This window comes from Lampris incognitus, chromosome 8 (genome assembly GCF_029633865.1).
Source record: "Lampris incognitus isolate fLamInc1 chromosome 8, fLamInc1.hap2, whole genome shotgun sequence".
Lineage (NCBI taxonomy): Eukaryota > Metazoa > Chordata > Actinopteri > Lampriformes > Lampridae > Lampris > Lampris incognitus.
This window is the reverse complement of record NC_079218.1, coordinates 60,207,346-60,230,200: the sequence shown is the minus strand read 5'-3', so window position 1 is coordinate 60,230,200 and position 22,855 is coordinate 60,207,346. Positions and strand designations below refer to the sequence as shown.

Here is a 22,855-nt window from a genome sequence, read left to right as displayed (position 1 = left end):
ATGGCAACACTGGTAACTAATGGCAACACTGGTAACTAATGGTAACACTGGTAATGTTAATGGCAACACTGGTAACTTTAATGGTAAAACTGGTAAATGTAATGGCAACACTGGTAACTTGAATGGTAAAACTGGTAACTAATGGTAACACTGGTAATGTTAATGGCAACTCTGGTAACTTTAATGGCAACACTGGTAACTGTAATGGCAACACTGGTAACTTTATTGGTAAAACTGGTAACTGTAATGGTAAAACTGGTAACTGTAATGATAAAACTGGTAACTTTAATGGCAACAATAGTAACTTTAATACTGGTAACTTTAATGGCAACTCTGGCAACTTTAATGGCAACACTGGTAACTGTAATGGCAACACTGGTAACTTTATTGGTAAAACTGGTAACTTTAATGGCAACACTGGTAACTTTAATGGCAACACTGGTAACTTTAATGGTAAAACTGGTAACTTTAATGGTAAAACTGGTAACTTTAATGGTAAAACTGGTGACTTTAATGGTAAAACTGGTGACTTTAATGGCAACACTGGTAACTTTAATGGCAACACTGGTAACTTTAATGGTAAAACTGGTGACTTTAATGGCAACATTTGGGGGAGTGTGAACCTCCGTGCTGTTACGGACGTTGCTGGTGGGAAACGTCTTATGTAAGGCCCATGTCTTGCAGAGGTAACATGGCAGTGGAGGATTTGAGGGACGAGAAGTGATGTGTGTATGGTTATGAGGACCAACTGAAATATGTCATTAAACCTTGAACAGCTGTGATGAGCGAGCTCTTTCTCTATCCATTTCACCTTTCCACGTTTTCTGGCAGTTTTTTATTGAGTTAATAATACTTGCTGCTTCTCCAGCTGACGGTTTTGTTGATAACAGACTAAACAATGTCGCCCCCTGGCGGCCCAATTTCACCGATAAACAAAAGCGACCAATCACAGAAGACGTCACCGAGACGCTGCCTTTGAATGGCGTGAGAGCAGACCAATCAGTGGAAACGTGAATCTCACTGACCAATCGAAAGCGCACCTGGTCGGTGAAGAGGCGGGTTCTGGCGCTATCGCAGGGTGGGAGGAGGGCCTGACCGAGCGAAGCAGAGCGGAAGGAAAATGGCGGCCGTGGCTGCAGAGCCAGGAGCTGCGGTGGTTCCGACAACAACAACAGCAGCAGCAGCGGACGCTGAGGGCCCGCTCCAACCGGGCACGGGCGGGCCGATCCGCCCGAACACCGATCTGGAGACCGACGTGAGACGGGAGTTCTCCCCGGTGACGGAGCTCGTCGCCCCCCATGTGAAAGATGGGGATGTGGCGGCAGAAGAATGCGGCCATGTCGGGCTGGAGCGGGACGCCGGGGCGGGAAAAGCCGCGGAGGAAAACCCCGTTATCACCACCGATAACGACCAAACAGTGTCCAAGTACCCGTCCCCGTTAGTCGGGCCCAGTGAGCGGTTCTCGCCCGCGGTGGTAGAGCCGGAGGCGGGCCGGAAGGTATACCAGCAGCGCATCCCGACGGACCCGCAGCCCTCTGCCGTCTTCCTGCACTCCTTCCCCGCGCACCCTCTTGTCACGGAGGCCGGCCTGTCGTTGGCGGAACCGGCGGAACCGACGACCAACGTCACGACCAACGAGTATTATCAGAATCGGGCCGAGGCCAGGATAACCCAGTCGGTGGACATAAGCTTCATATCACTCACCGAACCGGAGCTTAGGCCCGGACCCGCGGAGGACGCTCCGGTTGCTGTGCCCGGTACCGCGGCGTACACGGAGCCAGCGGACGGCGCGGTGTCGGATGGTAATTCAGACCCGCTCTCCGTGTCGGAGAGCCGAGGCCAGACGCCCGCCGGAACCACCGCCGTGAACGTAGACACAGCTACGTGTTACAGTCATAAGTATGACTTCTCTTATTCTCAGCAGAACTCTATCGTCTCGGACGAGCTTCCAGTGACAAGCCAGCCCGGTTCGGTCCATAACGTCAGCCCCTCGCCGGTGTCCCTCTCCCGGAACCGCCCAGACTCTTGCTCTTCCTCGCCCTGCCGCTCGCCAAAGCGGAGGCTGATGGACACTCCGAACCACAAGCTGGAGAAGACTGCCGGCGAGCCGGCCGTGGAGCCCTGCAGCATCGAATCCAAACCTCCGGTACCGTGTCCCGGCGCTGCTGAGCCCGGCTCTGTGGAGCAGCTGACGCCCGGGTCCGAGGTGCGAGTCTCACTGGACCACATCATCGATGACGCGCTGGTGGTTTCCTTCCGGTTGGGGAGAAGATTTTCTCCGGGGTTCTGATGGACCTGTCCAAACGGTAATCCAATACATAGACCCGCCACACAGACTGTACACACAACTGCTAGTACACAAATATTCACAAACGTAACTTATACATACGTGTTCATGTGAAATACATTTATACTTGACTGAAAATGTCCCTCTTTCCATTAAGATTCTTCTTAACGACCAGAACCCTGGATCAGAGGTCCAGTGTTCATACTGATGACTGGTACTATGAGTTTCCCAGCTTTAGTTTGGGGTTATTGTTGAGGTATAATACACAGCATACGATCCAGTATGGTTTATTTGATAGGTCCATTTCTAACTTGTGAACCCGGGTCTGTTAGATTACCCCCCCCCCCGAAACCGAACTCTTAGGGTATTCTAACGCATCATATTAACATGACAGTGGTTGTCATGGTGGTTGAAAACCAGCTCGTGTCGTCTCTGAGAGGCTGGTTGATAGCTGGGCCACGCCAGCATACGGCTACAACACACGAATGCTCTGAATGAATGAGGTATAGATGGTGTATAGATATAGATGAAGTATAGATGTGTATAGATATGGATGAGGTATAGATGGTGTATAGATATAGATGAAGTATGGATATAGATGAAGTATAGGTAGTGTATAGATATAGATGAAGTATAGATGTGTAAAGATATGGATGAGGTATAGATGGTGTATAGATATAGACGGTGTATGGATATGGATGAGGTATAGATGGTGTATAGATATAGATGGTATATGGATATAGATTAAGTATAGATGGTGTATAGATATAGATGAAGTATAGATGTGATAGATATGGATGAGGTATAGATGGTGTATAGATATAGATGAAGTATGGATGGTGTATAGATATAGATGAAGTATAGATAGTGTATAGATATAGATGGTGTATGGATATAGATGAAGTATAGATGGTGTATAGATATAGATGATGTATGTATATAGATGAAGTATAGATGTGTATAGATATAGATGAAGTATAGATAGTGTATAAATAGATGGTGTATGGATTAGTTGAAGTATAGGTAGTGTATGGATATAGATGAAGTATAGGTAGTGTATAGATATAGATGAAGTATATATGATGTATAGATATAGATGGTGTGTGGATATAGATGAAGTATAGATGGTGTATAGATATAGATGAAGTAGAGAAGGTGTATAGATATAGATGGTGTGTGGATATAGATGAAGTAGAGATGGTGTATAGATATGGATAAAGTATAGATGACGTATAGATATAGATGGTGTGTGGATATAGATGAAGTAGAGATGGTGTATAGATATGGATGAAGTATAGATGATGTATAGATATAGATGGTGTGTGGATATAGATGAAGTAGAGATGGTGTATAGATGAAGTAGAGAAGGTGTATAGATATGGATGAAGTATAAATGGTGTATAGATATGGATGAAGTAGAGATGGTGTATAGATATAGGTGAGGTATAGATAGATAATACTGCTGAAATTGAGAAATTTTGACTTATTTTTGCAACTGAAATTACATTTTTGTTATGACAGAGAGAGTAAAGTACCAAAACAAAGATACCATTAGGCACTGGTTCTGAATTCCAGATACCGGTATCAGTGTCGGTTCAAATGTGAATGGTACCCAACCCTACTCACGAAAAACCCTCTTTGATATGTGGAACAGAAAGGTAGATTTAAATTCAAATTCGTAAAAACGTCTCAAACTGTTAATTTTGTCAAGGAAAATATTGACGAGTATTCGTTGATGGTCCTTTCTTTCACGACGAGATGATCACGACGCGTCGCTTCTTACACAAAAAATACAGGGAAGTCTCTTTAGTTTCCTTCAAGAACATATGATTTCAGGAAGATGTCAGTACTGTAAGAACAGACGTCTAAATTGAGTTGTGCAGAATCCTGGCTGTCAGTTCATCCTGACAAGAGTTGACCGTCTTCTACACTGAGTGGGTCAGATTGTGCGGCATGCCGTGTGCTCATGATCACAGTCAAATCAACCTCAATTCTGCTAATAGTTGTGTTATTGGGGAGAAAACACCTAACCATTGTGTTGTCCACACATTGTGTGTACTGCCCCTGTCTTAAGGGTCTTTATGAACCGCCTTCATTAAACCTCTAAATTAAAGCAACTTCATTTAACTTTAAACCCCAAATCTGTTGTGCAGGAAGAACAAGCTGTCATTCACTGCAAGCTGTGTGACTGTCTGGGTTTCCCCTCTGCACACTGTAGAGAGACTGCATCTAATCACTGGACACCCCTCGCTTATTTATATAGGGTCACATGACCCACACATGTCTTAGGGTCACACACGACCCACACATGTCTTAGGGTCACACATAACCCTGAGACAGTCTTAGTACCCTAGTGGTGTACAGCTTCCATGGAAATATGAACAAACACAACGTCTCACTGTTTCTAATGTTGGGATCCCTCTAGGACAAGTCACCACATGTCAGGTTGAAACAGATCATTAGAGTCTTGTCTGTGCTGTTAAACACTGTTATGGTCATTTTGACCCGTGAGACAACAGACAGGTTCATTAAAACAGTGTCCTGATGACAGCATAGAGCCTTCAAATTGTATTTTATTTGTCCAACGCACAACAATAGAGCGTGGCAGGCATTGCTGGCAGTGAAATGCGTAGGCATCAGTTCAACCTCAAAAAAGACTTTCTGACTAATATTTGTCTAAAACGTATGTGACTAAAACTAGACGTAAGTTGAGATGAAGTTCACTAAAACTAAGGTAAAATGAAGGACTGCAAAAGGCTAAAAGTCATCACAGATTTCAGGAAAAGACGAAGACTAAATTCCTGCCAAAATGAACATTGGACTCAGATTCCCAGGTGAGATATAGGCCTTACCTGGTGGCCAGTAAGGAGTTGTCCAACATGTTTTTCCTTTTGCATTGACAAGTGCAGAGACAGGAATCTTCTGGAAGAGTTTATTCGTGAATGGTGCAAACAGATATGAGCACATACGTTGTGATGATGGTACGCATGTGTGTCCCTAGGCTTGTTGTACAGTTACAGTATGCTAATTAATGGTTGTACAGTTTGCATGCTACTTGGTCCTTACTTTCCCTACTTGGTCCAGAAAGATTCCAGGTTGTACACCTGAGATGAGCAGGCGTTCTGATCCTGGACCCCAGAGGCTAAATCATTGTCGGACGATGTAGCCTCTGGGTTCTGAGGCTACGTCGGTGTGCCCGGAGCTAAATCGTCGTCGGTGTTTTGGGGGCGTCGGGTGCAGCTGCTGGCTGCTGGCTTCTGTTTCCAATGAAGACTCTTCCTCTTCTATTCGCCCATCATTGTTTGCAGTCGGATTAGCAACTTGACATGCGACAACGGACTTGGAGTTGAGAGACGACGTCTACGACCGGATTGTTTCATGAGCAGTCGACACGAGTCGACCGTTTCTCTACACAACACACAAACATCAACACGACATTTCCGCCAGCGTATTCTTTTTTCTTTTTTCTTTCCTTTTTTTTTCAAATGTTCCTCCCTTTTTCTCCGTAATTGTACTTGGCCAATTACCCCACTCTTCCTAGCCATCCCGGTCTCTGCTCCACCCCCTCTGCTGATCCGGGGAGGGCTGCAGACTACCACATGCCTCCTCCCATACATGTGGAGTCACCAGCTGCTTCTTTTCACCTGACAGTGAGGACTTTCACCAGGGGGACATAGTGCATGGGAGGATCACACTATTCCTCCCAGTTTCCCCTCCCCCCTGAACAGGTGCCCTGACCAACCAAAGGAGGCGCTAGTGCAGCGACCAAGACACATACCCACATCTGGCTTCCCACCCGCAGACACGGCCAATTGTGTCAGTCAGTGGTGCCCGACCAAGCTGGAGGTAACACGGGGATTTCGAACTGGCGATCCCCATGTTGGTAGGCAACGGAATCAGCCAATGTATTCTGCCTCTTCCGCTCCCCCACACGGATGGTTACCAAAATACAACCAGAGCATAGTCCTGTAGAAATTGCCGCCTACTCAAATGTGATTGGTCAATATTACTTGGCCTAAAATGGAAACGGAAACCCGAACGCCTCTGATACCAAAGACTTGCCCCGTGCCCACAGATATTCTCTCTCTCTCTATCTCTCTCTGTCTGTCTGTCTGTCTGTCTGTCTGTCTGTCTGTCTGTCTGTCTGTCTGTCTGTCTCTTCCTCACTCTGTCTTGCTCTCTCTGTCTCTCTCTCTGTGTCTGTCTGTCTGTCTGTCTGTCTGTCTGTCTGTCTCTCTCTCTCTCTGTCTGTGTCTGTCTGTCTGTCTGTCGTCTGTCCGTCTGTCTCTTTCTCACTCTGTCTTGCTCTCTCTTGTCTCTCTCTGTGTCTGTCTGTCTGTCTGTCTGTCTGTCTGTCTGTCCGTCTGTCTCTTTCTCACTCTGTCTTGTTCTCTCTGTCTCTCTCTGTGTCTGTCTGTCTGTCTGTCTGTCTGTCCTGTCTGTCTGTCTGTCTGTCTGTCTGTCTCTCTCTCTCTCTCTCTCTCTCTCTCTCTCTCTCTCTCTCTTCTCTCTCCTCTCTCTCTCTCTCTCTCTCTGTCTGTCTGTCTGTCTGTCTGTCTGTCTGTCCGTCTGTCTCTTTCTCACTCTGTCTTGCTCTCTCTGTGTCTGTCTGTCTGTCTGTCTGTCTGTCTGTCCGTCTGTCTCTTTCTCACTTTGTCTTGCTCTCTCTGTCTCTCTCTCTGTGTCTGTCTGTCTGTCTGTCTGTCTGTCTGTCTGTCTCTCTCTCTCTCTCTCTCTCTCTCTCTCTCTCTCTCTCTCTCTCTCTCTCTCTCTCTCTCTCTCTCTCTCTCTCTCTCTCTGTCTGTCTGTCTGTCTGTCTGTCTGTCTGTCTTTCTCTTTCTCACTCTGTCATGCTCTCTCTGTCTCTCTCTCTGTGTCTGTCTGTCTGTCTGTCTCTCTCTCTCTCTCTCTCTCTCTCTCTCTCTCTCTCTCTCTCTCTCTCTCTCTCTCTCTCTCTCTCTCTCATACACACATACACACACTATTTGTACAAAAGTATTGGGACACTTGGCCATTACACCTACAGGAGCTTTTATGACATCCCATTCTAAATCCACAGGCATTAATATGGAGTTGGTCCCTCCTTTGCAGCTGTAACAGCTTCCACTCTCTTCTGGGAAGGCTTTTCACAGATTTTGGAGTGTGCCTGTGGGAATTTTTGCCCATTCATCCAGAAGAGTATTTGTGAGGTCAGGCACTGATGTTGGACGAGAAGACCTGGCTTGCAATCTCCATTCTAGTTTCATCCCAAAGGTGTTCGATGGGGTTGAGGTCAGGGCTCTGTGCAGACCAGTCAAGTTCTTCCACACCAAACTCACCCAACCACGTCTTAATGGATCTTGCTTTGTGCACTGGGGCACAGTCATGCTGGAACAGAAAAGGGCCCTCCCCATACTGTCCCCACAAAGTTGGAAGCATAGACTTGTCCAAAATGTCTTGGTATGCTGAAGTATTAAGATTTCCCTTCACTGGAACTAAGGGCCTAGCCCAACCCCTGAAAAACAACCCCATACCATTATCCCTCCTCCACCAAACTGTACAGTTGGCACAGTGCAGTCAGGCAGGTAACGTTTTCCTGGCATCCACCAAACCCAGACTCGTCCATCAGACTGCCAGACAGAGAAGCGTGATTCATCACTCCACAGAACATGTTTCCCCTGCCCCAGAGTCCAGTGGCAGCGTGCTTTACACCACTCCATCCCACGCTTAGCATTGTGCTTGGTGATGTAAGGCTTGCATGCAGCTGCTTGGCCATGGAAACCCATTCTATGAAGCTCCCGGCGCACAGTTTTTGTGCTGATGTTAATGCCAGAGGAAGTTTTGAACTCTGCATTATTGAGTCAACAGAGAGTTGGAGACTTGTACGCACTATGCGCCTCGGCACTCTTTGACCCTGCTGTGTGACTTTACGTGGTCTGCCACTCCCTGGCTGAGTTGCTGCTGTTCCTAAACGCTTCCACTTTTCAATAATACCACTTACAGTTGGCCGTGGAATATCCAGCAGGGAAGAAATCTCACGACCTGACTTATTGCAAAGGTGGCATCCTATGACGGTACCACGCTTGAATCCACTGAGCTCTTCAGAATGACCCAATCTTTCACAAATGTTTGTAAATACAGACTGCATGGCCAGCTGTTTGATTTATACACCTGTTGTAATGGGTCTGAATGAAACACCTGGATTCAGTGATTAAGAGGTGTGTCCCAATACTTTTGTACATATAGTGTGTGTGTGTGTGTGTGTGTGTGTGTGTGTGTGTGTGTGTGTGTATATACATGTACACACACACACACACACACACACACACACATATATATATGTCAGCGATACAGGTCACGCTTTGTGAGATGTTTGTGCAGCTGAATTTTGCAGTTGATGCCACCAATAGGATGTCAGGAACATCCTCGTGGTGAAGATGAATGATCCATGATACATGAACTGTATCTCATTGTTGAAAGGGATCGATCAGGAGAGGCGTACGAAAGAATTTTTTAGATATGCCATGGAACATGAAGTGGAGGAAATATGGCACAGGACCGCCCTCAAAAATTAACAAGAAGACAAGGAGAAAACTGTTCAGAGAGGCTGCCAAGAGGCCTACAGCAGCATTAAAGGATCTGCAGGAATTTCTGGCAAGTACTGGTTGCTCCCTACATGTGACAACAATCTCCTGTATTCTTCACATGTCTGGGCTATGGGCCGGCAAGACAGAAGTCTTTTCACACGGAAAAACCCTCAAAGCCCTGTGTTGTAAAAAGATGCATCTAGTCTCTCAAAACTATATGGAAAAATGTGTTATGGTCTAATGAGACCAAGGTTGAACTTTTTTTCTCTCCTCCCCCCTTTTTCTCCCCAATTTTACTTTGCCAGTTACCCCACTCGTCCGAGCCGTCCCGGTCGCTGCTCCACCCGCCTCTGCTGATCCGGGGAGGGCTGCAGACTACCACATGCCTCCTCTGATACATGTGGAGTCGCCAGCCGCTTCTTTTCACCTGACTGAGGAGTTTCACCAAGGGGACATAGCACGTGGGAGGATCACACTATTCCCCCCAGTTCCCCCTCCCCCCGAACAAGCGCCCTGACCGACCAGAGGAGGCGCTAGTGCAGCGACCAGGACACATACCCACATCCGGCTTCCCACCCGCAGACACTGCTAATTGTGTCTGTAGGGACGCCCGACCAAGCCAGAGGTAACATGGGGATTCGAACCAGCGATCCCCGTGTTGGTAGGCAACAGAATAGACCGCTATGCCACCTGGACGCTCTGAGGTTGAACCTTTTGGCCATAATTCCAAAAGGTATGTTTAGTACAAAAGAACATCACCAAAAGAACACCAGATGCAGGGTGAAACGTGGTGGTGGCAGCGTTGTGCGTTGGGGCTGCTTTTCTTCAGCTGCAACTGGGGCTTTAGTCAAGAAGGAAGGAATCATGAAAAGCTTCAAATACCAGTTGATTTTGGGGCAAAACCTTCAGGCTTCTGCTATGAAGATGAAGAGAAATTTAATCCTTCAGCATGACAATGGCCCAAAGCATACATCCAAATCAACAATGGAATGGCTTCACCAAAAGATCAACACCTTGGAATGGCCCAGCCAGAGCCCAGACCTGAATCCACCTGAAAAGAGGGCTGTGCACAGGAGATGCCCTCGCAGGTTGATGGCTCTAGAAAGTTTTTGTAAGGAAGAGTGGGGAAAATATTGACAAGTCAAGATGTACCAGACTGATAGACTCTTACCCAGACAGACCGAGTGCTGTAATAAAACCAAAAGGTGCTTAAACAAAGCACTAGTTTAGGGGTGTGCACACTTACACAACCATGTTATGTATTTTTTCCCCTTAAGGTTTCAGTTTCTTTTTCACTATGGGTTGCAATTTCACATTAAAGGGGGGGGGGGTTCTGACATGATTTATTTTGTAATTTTTTTACACCACAAAACCTGCTATTTTAACAGGGGCGTATAGGCTTTCTATACCCACTGTATATAAGTGTGTTGTTGGACATTGTTGGGGTAGGACACAGACCTGGTTCAATTATGGTTGAACCTTTGTTGATGTAGTACTGTCTGTTGGTAAAGGTCTTCTACCAGCTTGTTCTGTCCTATCTGCTTGCTAGACACAGCAACTTCAACCCTTCAAACTCAGCCCTACCTGCCTTCTTCCCCCTTTGGCTGCGACAATGGAGATGGAAAACGCTATGCACCGCATCATTTTTCCTGGCAAAGTCCTAACAGAAACTAACCATTCACATCACATCACATACTACTACAGGCGGCACGGTGGCCTAGTGGTTAGTGTTCTTCCTCACAGCAAGAAGGTCCTGGTTTCGAACCCCAGACTGTCCCAGGTCCTTTCTGTGTGGCGTTTGCATGTTCTCCCTGTGTCTGCGTGGGTTTCCTCCGGGTGCTCCGGTTTCCTCCCACCATCAAAAAGACATGCATGTTAGGGTTAATACTCCTGCCTGTGCCCCTCAGCAAGGCAATGGAAAGGACTGGAGTGGTCCCCAGGCACTGCAGCTGCCTACTGTTCCTATACAATAGGATGGTTACATGCAGAAAAGAAATTCGATGTAACAGCACACCTCGTTGTAAGAATACGACAAAATAAAGTGGATTTTAAAGTCCACATGATTTGATATTCAAGGATTTGACATTGTCTTAAATACACCTCTACTACTACTACTACTACTACTACTACTACTACTACTACTACTTCTACTACTTTCTGCTGCTCCCATTAGGGGTCGCCACAGCAGATAATCTATTTCCATCTCTTCCTGTCCTCTGCATCGTCCTTGTCACACCAGCCACCTGCATGTCCTCTTTCACCACATCCATAAACCTCCTCTTTGGCCTTCCTCTTCTCCTCTTCCCTGGCAGCTCCATATTCAGCATCCTTCTCCCACTATACCCAGTATCTCTCCTCCACACATGTCCAAACCATCTCCATCTTGTCTCTCTTGCTTTGTCTCCAAACCGTCCAACCTGATCTGTCCCTCTAATATACTCGTTCCTAATCCTGTCCTTCTTCTTCACTCCCACTTCCAGCTCTGCCTCCTGTCTTCTCGTCAGTACCACTGTCTCCAAACTATATATCATAGCTGGTCTCACAATCATCTTGTAAACCTTCCCTTTAACTCTTGCTGGTACTCTTCTGTCACAAAGAGGGAAAAAAAGTATCAAAAAGGAAAGGAAAATCCTCAGGACCGTAGTTCTAAATTGGACAGTGAAGGTAAAGCCCCATGTTCTCTGTCCATGTGAGTAGTGTTGAAGATGGCTTGTGAGATGCTGAGACAGGTGGAGAAGAACTGACTGGTGTGATAAGTCACATGTGCCAGTGTGATAAGTCATATGTGCTGGTCTCTCTGTTAAGAGGGCACACTGCTGGATTCAACAGCTCACATCTGTTATTTTGTTAAGGGGACAAGGGACTCGCCATCTGTGCTCGATCTGATTAAATATTCACAGTTGATGAAAGAATTAAATGGAAAAAGACAGACATTTTTGTGCCTGACATCAGTCCTGTAGGAAAGTCCTCTTCCTCTTGTCCACTTTACAGACAAGTCAGAGGTCAGGATGGTCTGAAGTGTCTTGCTTCAAAAACACTTTAGCCGATTGGAGGCTTGGACTCTGGTTTTTGGGTTGAAGGACACAGCCGGAAATATGGCTTCATACCCACCATATAAAATGCATGTTGAATGATGGGGTAATAATCTGATTAGTCTTACTGACACAAACCTCCATGTGCACAAGGGGTGGCTGGTGATCTTGTGTTTAAACTACCTGCAGCTGGTTGAAGTGGTGTTGTGTCTGCAGGTTAGGACAGTGAACATGGAATAGTTTCTTGAGCCACATTTGTTTTTAACTCACCCTTTCAGAAAAGATGGGTAAAAAGTAGGCAACCTTCTGGAGGAAATAATTTTCATGTTATGTGGCAAAGAGCTTGAGGAGTGTTGGATTTCTATCTGGCTACTGGAGGCTCATTTTTGTAAATCAAGTCATATTTGTGTAGTCTTTTTTTGGGGGTCCCCCCCTTTTTTTCTCTTCCCAATTGTATCCAGCCAATTACCCCACTCTTCTGAGCCGTTCCGGTCTCTGCTCCACCCCCTCTGCTGATCCGGGGAGGGCTGCAGACTTACCACGTGCCTCCTCCGATACATGTGGAATCACCAGACACTTCTTTTCACCTGACAGTAAGGAGTTTCACCAGGGAGACATAGCATGTGGGAGGATCATGCTATTCCCCCCAGTTGATGTCTGTTAACAGCCTGTTAACGTGCCTGGAGAGGGATGTTAACAGGCTGTTCAAGAGACAGAACCCCTGCAAAGCAGCTGGACCAGACTGTGTCCCTCCACCCTGATGCACTGTGCCGATAAGCTGTGTCCAGTGTTCAGACATTTTTAACACCTCACTGGAAACATGACATGTACTAGCCTGCTTCAAAACCTCCACCATCATTCCTGTCCCCAAAAAACCAAGGACCACAGGACTCAATGACTACAGACCCGTCACCCTGACCTCTGTGGTGATGAAGTCTTTTGAGCGCCTTGTTCTGTCCCACCTTAAAACTATCACTGACCCACACCTGGACTCCCTGCAGTTTGCCAGCAGGTCTCTGGACGATGCAGTAAACATGGTGCTTCACTTCATCATCCAGCAACTAAACTCTGCAGGAACCTATGCCAGGATCCTGTATGTGGATTTCAGCTCTGCCTTCAACACCATCTTCCCGGATCTGCTGCAGGACAAGCTTTCCCAGCTTCGTGTGCCTGTCTCTACCTGCAGGTGGATTACCGACTTCCTATCTGACAGGAAGTAGCATATGAAGCTGGGGAAACACATCTCTGACTCCCTGACCATCAGCACCGGTTCCCCTCAAGGCTGTGTCTACTCTCCTCCCTGTATATGAGCAGCTGCACCGCCTGTCACCAGTCAGCCAAGCTCCTGAAGTTAGCTGATGACACCATCCTTATTGGGCTTATCTCTGGTGAGAATGAGTCCACCTACAGGTGGGAGATTGACCATCTGATGTCCTGGTGCAGCCAAAACAACTTGGAACTTAATGCTGTAAAGATAGTTGAGATGGTTGTGGACTTCAGAAAGTACCCAGCCCCACCTTCCCCCATCATCCTGTGTGGCTCCCCAGTAGACACTGTGGAATCCCCCCGCTTCCGGGGCACCATCGTCAGCCAGGATCTCAAGTGGGATGGAGCTGATGTTGTACTTCCTGTGGCAGCAGAAAAGGTTCAACCTTCTAAATCCAATGATGGTGCACTTCTATACTGCCATCATTGAGTCCATCCTCACCTCCTCCATCACTATCTGGTATATTGCTGCACCGCCAAGGACAAGGGCAGACTTCAGCGTATCATTCACTCTGCTGAGAGGGTGATTGGCTGCAACTGCTGTCTCCCCATGACCTGTACGCCTCCAGGACACTGTGAGGCAAGCAGGGAAGATCATGGCTGACCCTTCTCACCCTGGTCATGGTCTAACACTCCTCTCTGGCAAGAGGCTAACAAGCCCCCAGGCATCCACAGATCCTGATATTGCCACTAACCCACCGCCCCACCCCCTTTTATCTTCCCTACTGTGCTCTCTGTTTAAGGACACCCTGCATGAAATCTACACTATCCTGTAAATAACTCTTATTCTGTAAATAACTTCTTAAAATTCTATCTTAACTTTTTGTAAATACAGCTCCTGCCACCCAGTGCCGGGCATCAGAGGTTGCCATGTGGTCTCATGTTCAACTCTGAACCAGTGTTGATTGCACCTAAGTTTCATTTTTATTTTATTTTAGCTTGTGTATAATATATATTATTTATTATTCTTTTTAACTTTTACTGTTTACTGTTGATTTTGCCCTCTTGCACCAACATACCAAGACAAATTCCCTTTTATGTTCTTGCAATAAATCTGATTCTGATTCTGAGGTTACATTGCAATTTGATACCAGCAAGCCGCATCGCATGGTCTACTATCATAGATGAAGGGATGAAAGATAATGGATAGATGATGGGTATAGTGTTTAAAGAGTAACTACACACTCGAATAAGATTTCTGAATGTCTGTGAATGTTTGCATTCATTCAGGTCATGGTTATCCAAAGGAGTTGAATCAAGTGCAACTGGACTTGGTATATATCCGTGAAGACGTTTCGCCTCTCATCCAAGAGGCTTCCTCAGTTCGTGCCTTTCTGACTAGACCAAGCTAGTCTGACTGGCTGCTGATGAGACTCAGAATCTATCCTCTAGGAGTCGTTGTCGGAGCTATAGATGTCCATGGCTCTTTGTGTTCCGATGTTTACCAACGCCCGTCGCTAACAGAGCCATAGATATGAGTGGCTCTTTTTGTGTACCGATGTTTGGCCGCGTCCGTCGTTATCGGAGCTATTGATATGCGTGGCTCTTTGTGATCAGATGTTTACCAACGCCCGTCTCTAACAGAGCCATAGATATGCGTGTTTGGTTTCTGTTTGGACAGCAATCGTGTATGTTTTGCAATGCAATGAGGATTGCACTGACCTATACATAGGAGAAACCAAACAACCACTACACAAACGGATGGCCCAACACAGAAGGCCAAACTCCTCAGGACAAGACTCGGCAGTCTATCTACACCTAAAGGAGAAGACACACTCCTTCGAGGACAGCAACGTACACATTTTGGACAGAGAAGATAGATGGTTTGAAAGAGGGGTGAAGGAAGCCATCTATGCGAAACTGGAAAAACCATCCCTCAACAGAGGAGGAGGTCTGCGACACCATCTATCTCCCACTTACAATGCCGTCCTTTCATCTCTACCCAGGAGACTGAAGAAGCCTAGCCTCCAAGAACAACAGTCGGTCACTAGTGGCTCCAACCACTCTCATGCCCACTGAATAATGAAGTCAAAACTAATACCTCCAACGACCGTCGCTGCTAAACAAATGCAAATCAATAGCTCGGATGGCGAAGGGCCCGGCTGGACATCAGAGCACAAAGAGCCACGCATATCAATAGCTCCGATAACGACGGGCGCGGCCAAACATCGGTACACAAAAGAGCCACTCATATCTATGGCTCTGTTAGAGACGGGCGTAGGTAAACATCGGAACACAACCATGGACATCTATAGCTCTGACAACGACTCCAAAGAGGATAAATGCTGAGTCTCATCAGCAGCCAGTCAGACTAGCTTGGTCTAGTCAGAAAGGCACGAACTGAGGAAGCCTCTTGGATGAGAGGCGAAACGTCTTCACGGATATATACCAAGTCCAGTTGCACTTGATTCAACTCCTTTGGATAAGATTTCTGAATGAAATATTGAAATACTGGACTTCATTTCAGTGAAAGAAATCAGTCCTGAATGAAAATGTTCTGTGCAAATATATCTGCATTTCCTGTAATAAATCTGTCATTTTGGCTCCCCTTGCTGGTTGAACAGCTGTGCAGTCCTAAGTAATTGCATGTACAAATACTTCAGACCACAGACATGTTACAATTACAAATAGTCTGAATGTCACCGACTCACTGATCAAGAGATTCTGATCTCGTCTAAGCACTCCTCCCCTGCATGTACTAGTAGCGAAGCTTGTCGTATTTTAACGCTGTGCAGTAGAAATTAATGGCAGAATGTGAAATCCTGTCAGGAGATTGTTGCATCATTGGCTGCTTCTGATTGGCTGTTCTGAGGTTAACTTTGTTGAGGAAATGGATTTTCTAGTGGATTTCTGTTTTTGCAGTCTCAGGTAATGACTTAAATCGCCCTCTTTCATGCCTCTGTCTCTCTCTTTCACTGTCTGTCTCTTGTCCAGGTTTGGTCCCTATGGTATACCCATCACGGTGTTTCCTAAGAGGGACCATAAGAACCGCCCTCAGCCTTCTATGCAGCTTCACCAGGAAATAGACGGGGCCAACGGCCCGGCTGAGAGGCAGGTGGTGCAGGACGTAGTCTCCTCCTCCCATGCTCTCCCTCAGAGAGAGGAGCTGGAGGTGGAGGCCATTGCTGCCTCCAAACCCCTCCATCCTCCTGCTTCTCCTCCTCACCCCTGGAGCTCGAAGCCTCCTCCATTGTTCCAGGAAGGGGCGCCGTACCCTCCTCCTCTGTTCATCAGGGACACCTACAGCCAGGCTCTACCTCAGCCACCCCCCCGCAGGATCCGACGGCCCCGACGGCGCTACCGGTGGGAGGAGCCCGTTTCCATCATGAATGCCATCAAGCTCCGTCCACGTCAGGTGCTGTGTGACAAATGCAGAGGGGTGGTTTCTGCCGGTGGTCCCAGGGAGGAGGGCTCCAGAAGGAGGAGGCATGGGGAGGGTGGGGCCTCTTCCTCCTCTTCTTCAGTGGTGGTAAAGCGGTTGAGGAGTGATGCACCACGGGAAGAGAAGACAGGGCGGAGTGGGCGACCTGCTTCTTCCTCATCATCCTCTTCCTCCTCAAGCCGTGTCCTTAGGGGTGTGGCCTCATCATCGTCATCTTTATCTTCATCCCACGCAACCAGCAGCGGCCGTGTCCGTCTGGAACGCTCCAAGACCCGGCGGGTACTCACTAGAGCATCTCCCAGCACCCCTACTCCTCCACCCCGGCCCCCCCCTCAGACCAAGAGACAGCCCCGGGAAGTTTCCACCACTCACAGCCACGCCCATACCCAGACAGTGACCCGGGCTGCGGCGCTGCAGCACCAGACCCAGAAGGTTCACTTCACTCGCCGCCTGCAACACCTCAGTCCCCCCGGGCCCTCTGCCCTGCCCCCCCGCCTGCGACTCAAACCCCAAAGGTATCGTACCGATGACCATGCGCCTCCAACCACAAAGCCTGCTTCAAGCTCTGCCCCCTCTGCCCAAGCCACGCCCCCTCCCTCCACCACAGCTCCGCACGCGCCTCCCCTACCCTCCCCCCCACCCTCATCCTTGCCTCCAGGTGTGGCTAGTGCTGTGGAGACCAAGGAGGTTCCCAGGGCGCCTCAATTCTGCCCCCTTCCCCCTACAGAGAGAGGAGAGGAGGAGAGGGGAGAGAGTGGGGTGAGTTGTCCTCCTCCTCTCTCCTCCTCCCTGACCTCACCGCTCCCTCCTCCCGCCTTATTGCCTCCTACCTCCTCTCCCTCCTGCTGCACACCACCCCCGCCTCCTACCTCCCTCGCACCTCCCCCCAAAGACCAACATGGGGAGAATAGAGTCAAGGAAGGCAGGGGGGAGGGAGGAGGAGGAGGTGCTGAGGCCAAAAGGAGGCGTAAGTCTTCATCCTCCTCTTCCTCCTCTTCCTCTTTGTTCTCTAAGTCGGTGTCTAAGTGTTTTGCTCCAGACGGCCGAACAGTCTGCGTGGGCGACATTGTATGGGCCAAAATCTACGGCTTCCCCTGGTGGCCAGCGCGCGTCCTGACCATCACCGTGTCCCGCCCCCCCAACCCTGAGGGCTGCCACCCCCTGCCTTCCACACTCCAGGAGGCGCGGGTCTCCTGGTTTGGCTCTCCCACCACCTCCCTTCTGCCGCTGGGCCAGCTGGCGCCCTTCCTGGAGAGTTTCCAGTCACGTTTCGACAGGAAGAGGAAGGGGCCGTACCGCCGAGCCATAGCTGAGGCTGCACGTGCCGCCAAGCAGTTGACACCCGAAGTCCGAGCGCTCCTTACCCAGTTTGAGACATAGGAGTAGGAGTGGGGGAGGGGGGCAAGACGGGTGGCCAACGATGTGTGTGTGTGTGTGTGTGTGAGTGTGTGAGTGTGTGTGTGAGTGTGTGCGCGCACACGTGCGTAGGCTGGTCTTTGCTAGAGCAAGGCAGAAATGGCAGCGTCCCCCCATTCCTGCTCTCTTAGCTCCGCCTCCATGCTGCTTCCAGCTAATCCGGCTAAACCCCTCCCCCCGTCCCGTAGCTACAGGAAGCAGGAAGAGAGAGTTGACTCCCGGACGTTTCACTCTCTCTCCCACTGTCTCTTTTTCTCTCCTTCCGCTCCTGAAAGACTGCAGCTGATGATCAGGCTGGGCGGACGGAGAGGGCGGAGGAGGCCTTGTTTGCTTTTCTGGATTGTGTTTTGTTTGTTTGGTTTGGGTTTGTTTTTGTACCTGTGGGAAGAGTCATCACTCGTCTGGTGATGCGGGGGAAAGATGGCTGATAAATCTGTTCTTTCAGTGTTTAGCGAGGGGGGGGGGGCTCTGATTTAAACAGCGAGGGGCGGGGCTTCTGTTGTCGCTATGGCGCCATCACCTTATGATGTGAGCTGTGTTGCAGGGTCAAGGGGACTGGTCAGAAATAAGGGGCAGATATTGGGTTCCTGGTGGAGACACGCCAGTCAGTGTTGCTTCAGGCTCCCCAGTTGACACAAACCCACATGCTCACTGTTTACCACATAAATCACCAGCAGGGCTGCTGACGTCACAGGAAGGACTAGTCTGCGTCTGCCAGATCACATTCTGTTTCCTTACAGCAGTAAAACATCTGCTGGTCTGGTGAAGTGGTGAAAACGGCTGATGGATGAGTGTACGTAGCAGAGGAATACTTCCTGTCCTCTGTTGGTAGTCCAGCGCAGGAAGGGGTTTTCTTTTCTCCTCACTGATAGATGTCTGTCTTAAATCTCTGGTCCAAGTGCCAAGGTGGGAACTCTTTTTCAAGGTTCCTTTGCAAGACCGTGGAGAGAAACCATACACCTGGAACTGGTTGTAGCAAGACCAGAAACCACTGAAGCTGTGTTAACTACCAACACATCCAACATTAGCTCCTCCTCCTAAATTAGCCAAACACCTGTTATTGGAGGAGTCTGCATGATAATGATAACCCCCCCCCCCCCGTTCTCTCACCGCCACAGATAATGTTCCCCTTAAAGACTGATGTCACATTTTAGTTTTATCACTCCCTCTGGTGGTAAACGTCATGCAGGAGATTTTTCTTTTCTTTTTTCTTTTTTTGTTGTATCCCCCCCCCCCCCAGTTGTATCCAGCCAATTACCCCACTCTTCAGAGCCATCCTAGTCGCTGCTCCACCTCCTCTGCTGATCCAGGGAGGGCTGCAGACTACCACATGCCTTCTCCGAATACATGTGGAGTCACCAGCCGCTTCTTTTCACCTGACAGTGAGGAGTTTCACCAGGGGGACGTAGCACATGGGAGGATCACGCTATTCTCCCCAGTTCCCCCAGTGGCCAGGACACATACCCATATCCAGCTTCCCACCCAAAGACACGGCCGATTGTGTTTGCAGGGACGCCCAACCAGGCTGGAGGTAACACAGGGATTTGAACCGCCACGCTACCCGGACGTCCATGCAGGAGATTTATCTAGACAGCTTGTTATAGACAGATTCCAGTAGCAGGAAACAAACTCTTCATCCCGTCGGCCAGATACTTCACTGTTTCACCAGACCAGCCAGAATGCCAGTCTTCATTAGTTTTAATGTTGCTGAATCTTCACCCACAGCAGACTTCTTCTCGTTTGCAGGAAAACAGACTTTGCTGAGGGCATTTTTCCCACCACATGCTCGCTGTCTGTGTGTGTGTAGGGTTGTCTGTGTTTACCCAGCCGGCTCAAGATTTTTCAGTTTTGTCTTTATGACTTGGAAATTGGGTAAAAACGGAAAACAAGTCTACTCTGCTTTCACTTTAAAAGTGTCTCCCAGCACTGTGTACGTTGTTTTGCTGACGCTTGATGGTACCACTAGTTGTGAGTGAGCTAGCTAAGTTAGCTTGATGCTTGTGGTGTCATTTGGTTGAAGTGAAGAATGCCGTCAGTGCTAGCAGTCAGGGTAACTGAAATGAAAAATACTCCATGACTCCAAAGAAAAAAAGGGCTGTTTAATCAGGTCTGTACAAGCTCAATACCTCGGCAAGACTGTCCTACAGACACACAAGCACACAACAATGCTCAGCAGAGTCAGCCAGTGGCAGCCCTGCACCAGTCTGTGGTTCAGGGTTCAGTACTTTCTGGTTATCATATGGAAGGTTTTAACTAGTGCCCGTTTCCTCACCTCTATCACCAGGAGGTACTTGCTTGGATGTCAGCAGCCATCAGATGGTTAGACCTTTCCTAATTTGCACAATGACAGAGTCTCAAGGTGTTAGGCACAATAGTAGCCGTTTAAAGCAGGCTGTTGTCAGTTGGTTGGGGTCAGTCACAGGTTGTGCTTCTTAATGAAGGGCTGATGTTATTTTATAGAAGCTGTGTTCCAGCAGGCGGTTGTTTGGCGTCACCCCGGGTGTTGAGAATCAGTTCAGTGGTGTTCTGGGTTCTAAAGGAGAGTCGGAGGTCTTCCTGTGTGCTCTTTGAGCATAACCCAACAACAACCTGAGTTTTATCCGTCAGCTTGCTCTACGGAGAGTTTGGGGAAGCTTGCGGTCAGGCCTTACTTCCTGTTTTTGTTGTGCTATAGTTGCCAGACGGCTACTCGTCCTGGAAGGCAGATAAATTCGTGGATTTTGTGTGTCGAGCTCAGGAGAAGAAGGTTCTGTTGCACCTGTATAACCCCCGAATCCTCAGTTCTTCATTTCTTTGGCGTTGGACTCAGATTTGTGTAAACGCGTATGGATGATAAACAGGTTAACGAGTGATGGCAGAACAGCCTTCCTTGATTTAGAAACCTGCGTTCACTGCAGCTCCCTGCCCACCAGCTTATGTCACATTTACTCCGAAGTCACGGCTCAGGGTTCTAGAACAGGCCTCGGCCAGCATCTGGTGGGTCCAGTCGAGAACAGTATCGTGTTTAAAGGGATAGTCTACCCAGTAGGGTTATTCATGGAGTCGGCTCTGGAATATGGAGTACCGGCGAGCAAACGCTCGCGATCCATTTTCAGGCCTCAACACCAAGTTTAAGAAACACTACTATTAGAAGAGCTGTACAGACTGCAGAGTAGGAAACATCGACTTAGACTGATGTTATCAGAAAACTGTATTGTAAACATGATGATGATGATGATGATGATGAAGGTTTTCCGTTTGTTTTGTTGTTTTATAATTGATGGACTCTCTTTACCGTCTGTTTGCAGATCAGAGAATACTGTATGGGGGGACAACACGCAAACAAACAAAAAAGCGTTTAAAAGAAACGGGAGTTAAGGAGAAAAAAGACAAGAAGACACAGTTGAATTGTGTAAATGTTTTTTTCTGATGTTTTAAAAAAAAACCTCTATAAATAAACTGTCAAACTTCCAAGAACGCTCTTATCTAGTCGTGGTCATTTGGGGGAGGTTTCTTTTTTGGAGTTATTGCTACTGTTTCCATTATTGGCACCACTGAGAGCAGAGGGGGCGCCATTGAGTTAAAGTGGCATTGGGTGGAGGAGGTGTCAAAGTGGGCGTGGTCTAGTGGGCGTGGTTAAAGTGGGCACGGTGGCTGTGGGAGATTGGACACATTCTGTTGAAATACTTTTCAAACAGTTTTTCTCACCTGCAAACAGATGTGCGGTAAACGGGTCTCCAGCTGTGTGTTTTCCCCCAAAGCCTCCCCGGCAACAAAAACCATCCAGTTATGCTTTTTGTTTTGTAATGTCTCATTTCAAGTGAAAACCCCTTATTACAGATTTATTTTTTTAACTTTGTTTCCTTTCCAATTGAAGTTCACATGGTTCGTGAACCCTGGCTGGTCGGTGTGGAGGCTCAGCCATGAGAACTGCTTGGTCAGGGAAATTCTCTGATTTCCTGGAAAGTGTTTTTAGAAACACCTGACGTTACAATGTTTTGGGGTTCTTTTGTGGATTCCCCCCCCCCCTCCTCCCTTTTACCTCCCCAATTGTACTTGGCGAATTACCCCACTCTCTGAGCCGTCCCGGTCGCTGCTCCACCCCCTCTACCAAGCCGGGCAGGGCTGCAGACTACCACATGCCTCCTCCCATACATGTGGAGTCACCAGCCACTTCTTTTCACCTGACAGTGAGGAGTTTCACCAGGGGGACGTAGCACGTGGGAGGATCACGCTATTTCCTCCCAGGTCCCCCTCCTTCCTGAACAGGCGCCCCGACCGACCAGAGGAGGCGCTAGTGCAGCGACCAAGACACATGCCCACATCCGGCTTCCCACCCGCAGACACGGCCAATTGTGTCTGTAGGGACGCCTGACCAAGCCGGAGGTAACACGGGGATTCGAACTGGCGGTCTCCGTGTTGGTAGGCAACGGAATAGCCTGCCATGCTACCCGGACGCCCGTTAAAATGGTTTTGTTGTGAAGTCTTTAGGGAAACACAGCTTGTGTTGCCTGGATAGTAAAGTACCATCAGCCACCTGTAAAATACTGGTAAACTCCGACTAGTTCTATACTGGTAAATCTTAGTATGACTGTTAGGTTAGTCCATCATACCACCCATTTTGACGGGTCACCTGCCATCACTTCAACTCACAACACAACGCAACACAACACTTCCTGTCTTATTCTGAACATGTGGACGGTTATACAGTTGAGACAGGAGGTGAAGTAGAGACAGTCTCTGTTTATTTCTATGGTGAACCTTTCATATCTACCAAGGTTGCTCTCTAACAGTTGAATAGATAATAACCAGATGATCTCATCCCGTTTCTGGTGTCTTGGTTAAGTTCCTCAGGTTCTCCAAACAGTTACGTTTCTCAGGTTCTCCAAACAGCTAAGGTCCTCAGGTTCTCCAAAGAGTTACATTT

At 48.1% G+C, this 22,855-nt stretch overlaps 1 protein-coding gene across 1 annotated transcript; it reads left to right on the top strand.

Moving 5' to 3' along the window:
- The first annotated feature begins 878 nt into the window (after positions 1 to 878).
- pwwp2a (PWWP domain containing 2A) lies at positions 879 to 21,405 on the top strand. Its single transcript, XM_056284646.1, is given in 4 exon segments — positions 879 to 2,258; positions 2,261 to 2,306; positions 16,086 to 17,048; positions 21,237 to 21,405. Coding segments are annotated over 4 exon segments (2,217 nt in total). The 5' UTR covers positions 879 to 1,120; the 3' UTR covers positions 21,307 to 21,405.
- Positions 21,406 to 22,855: the final 1,450 nt, after the last annotated feature.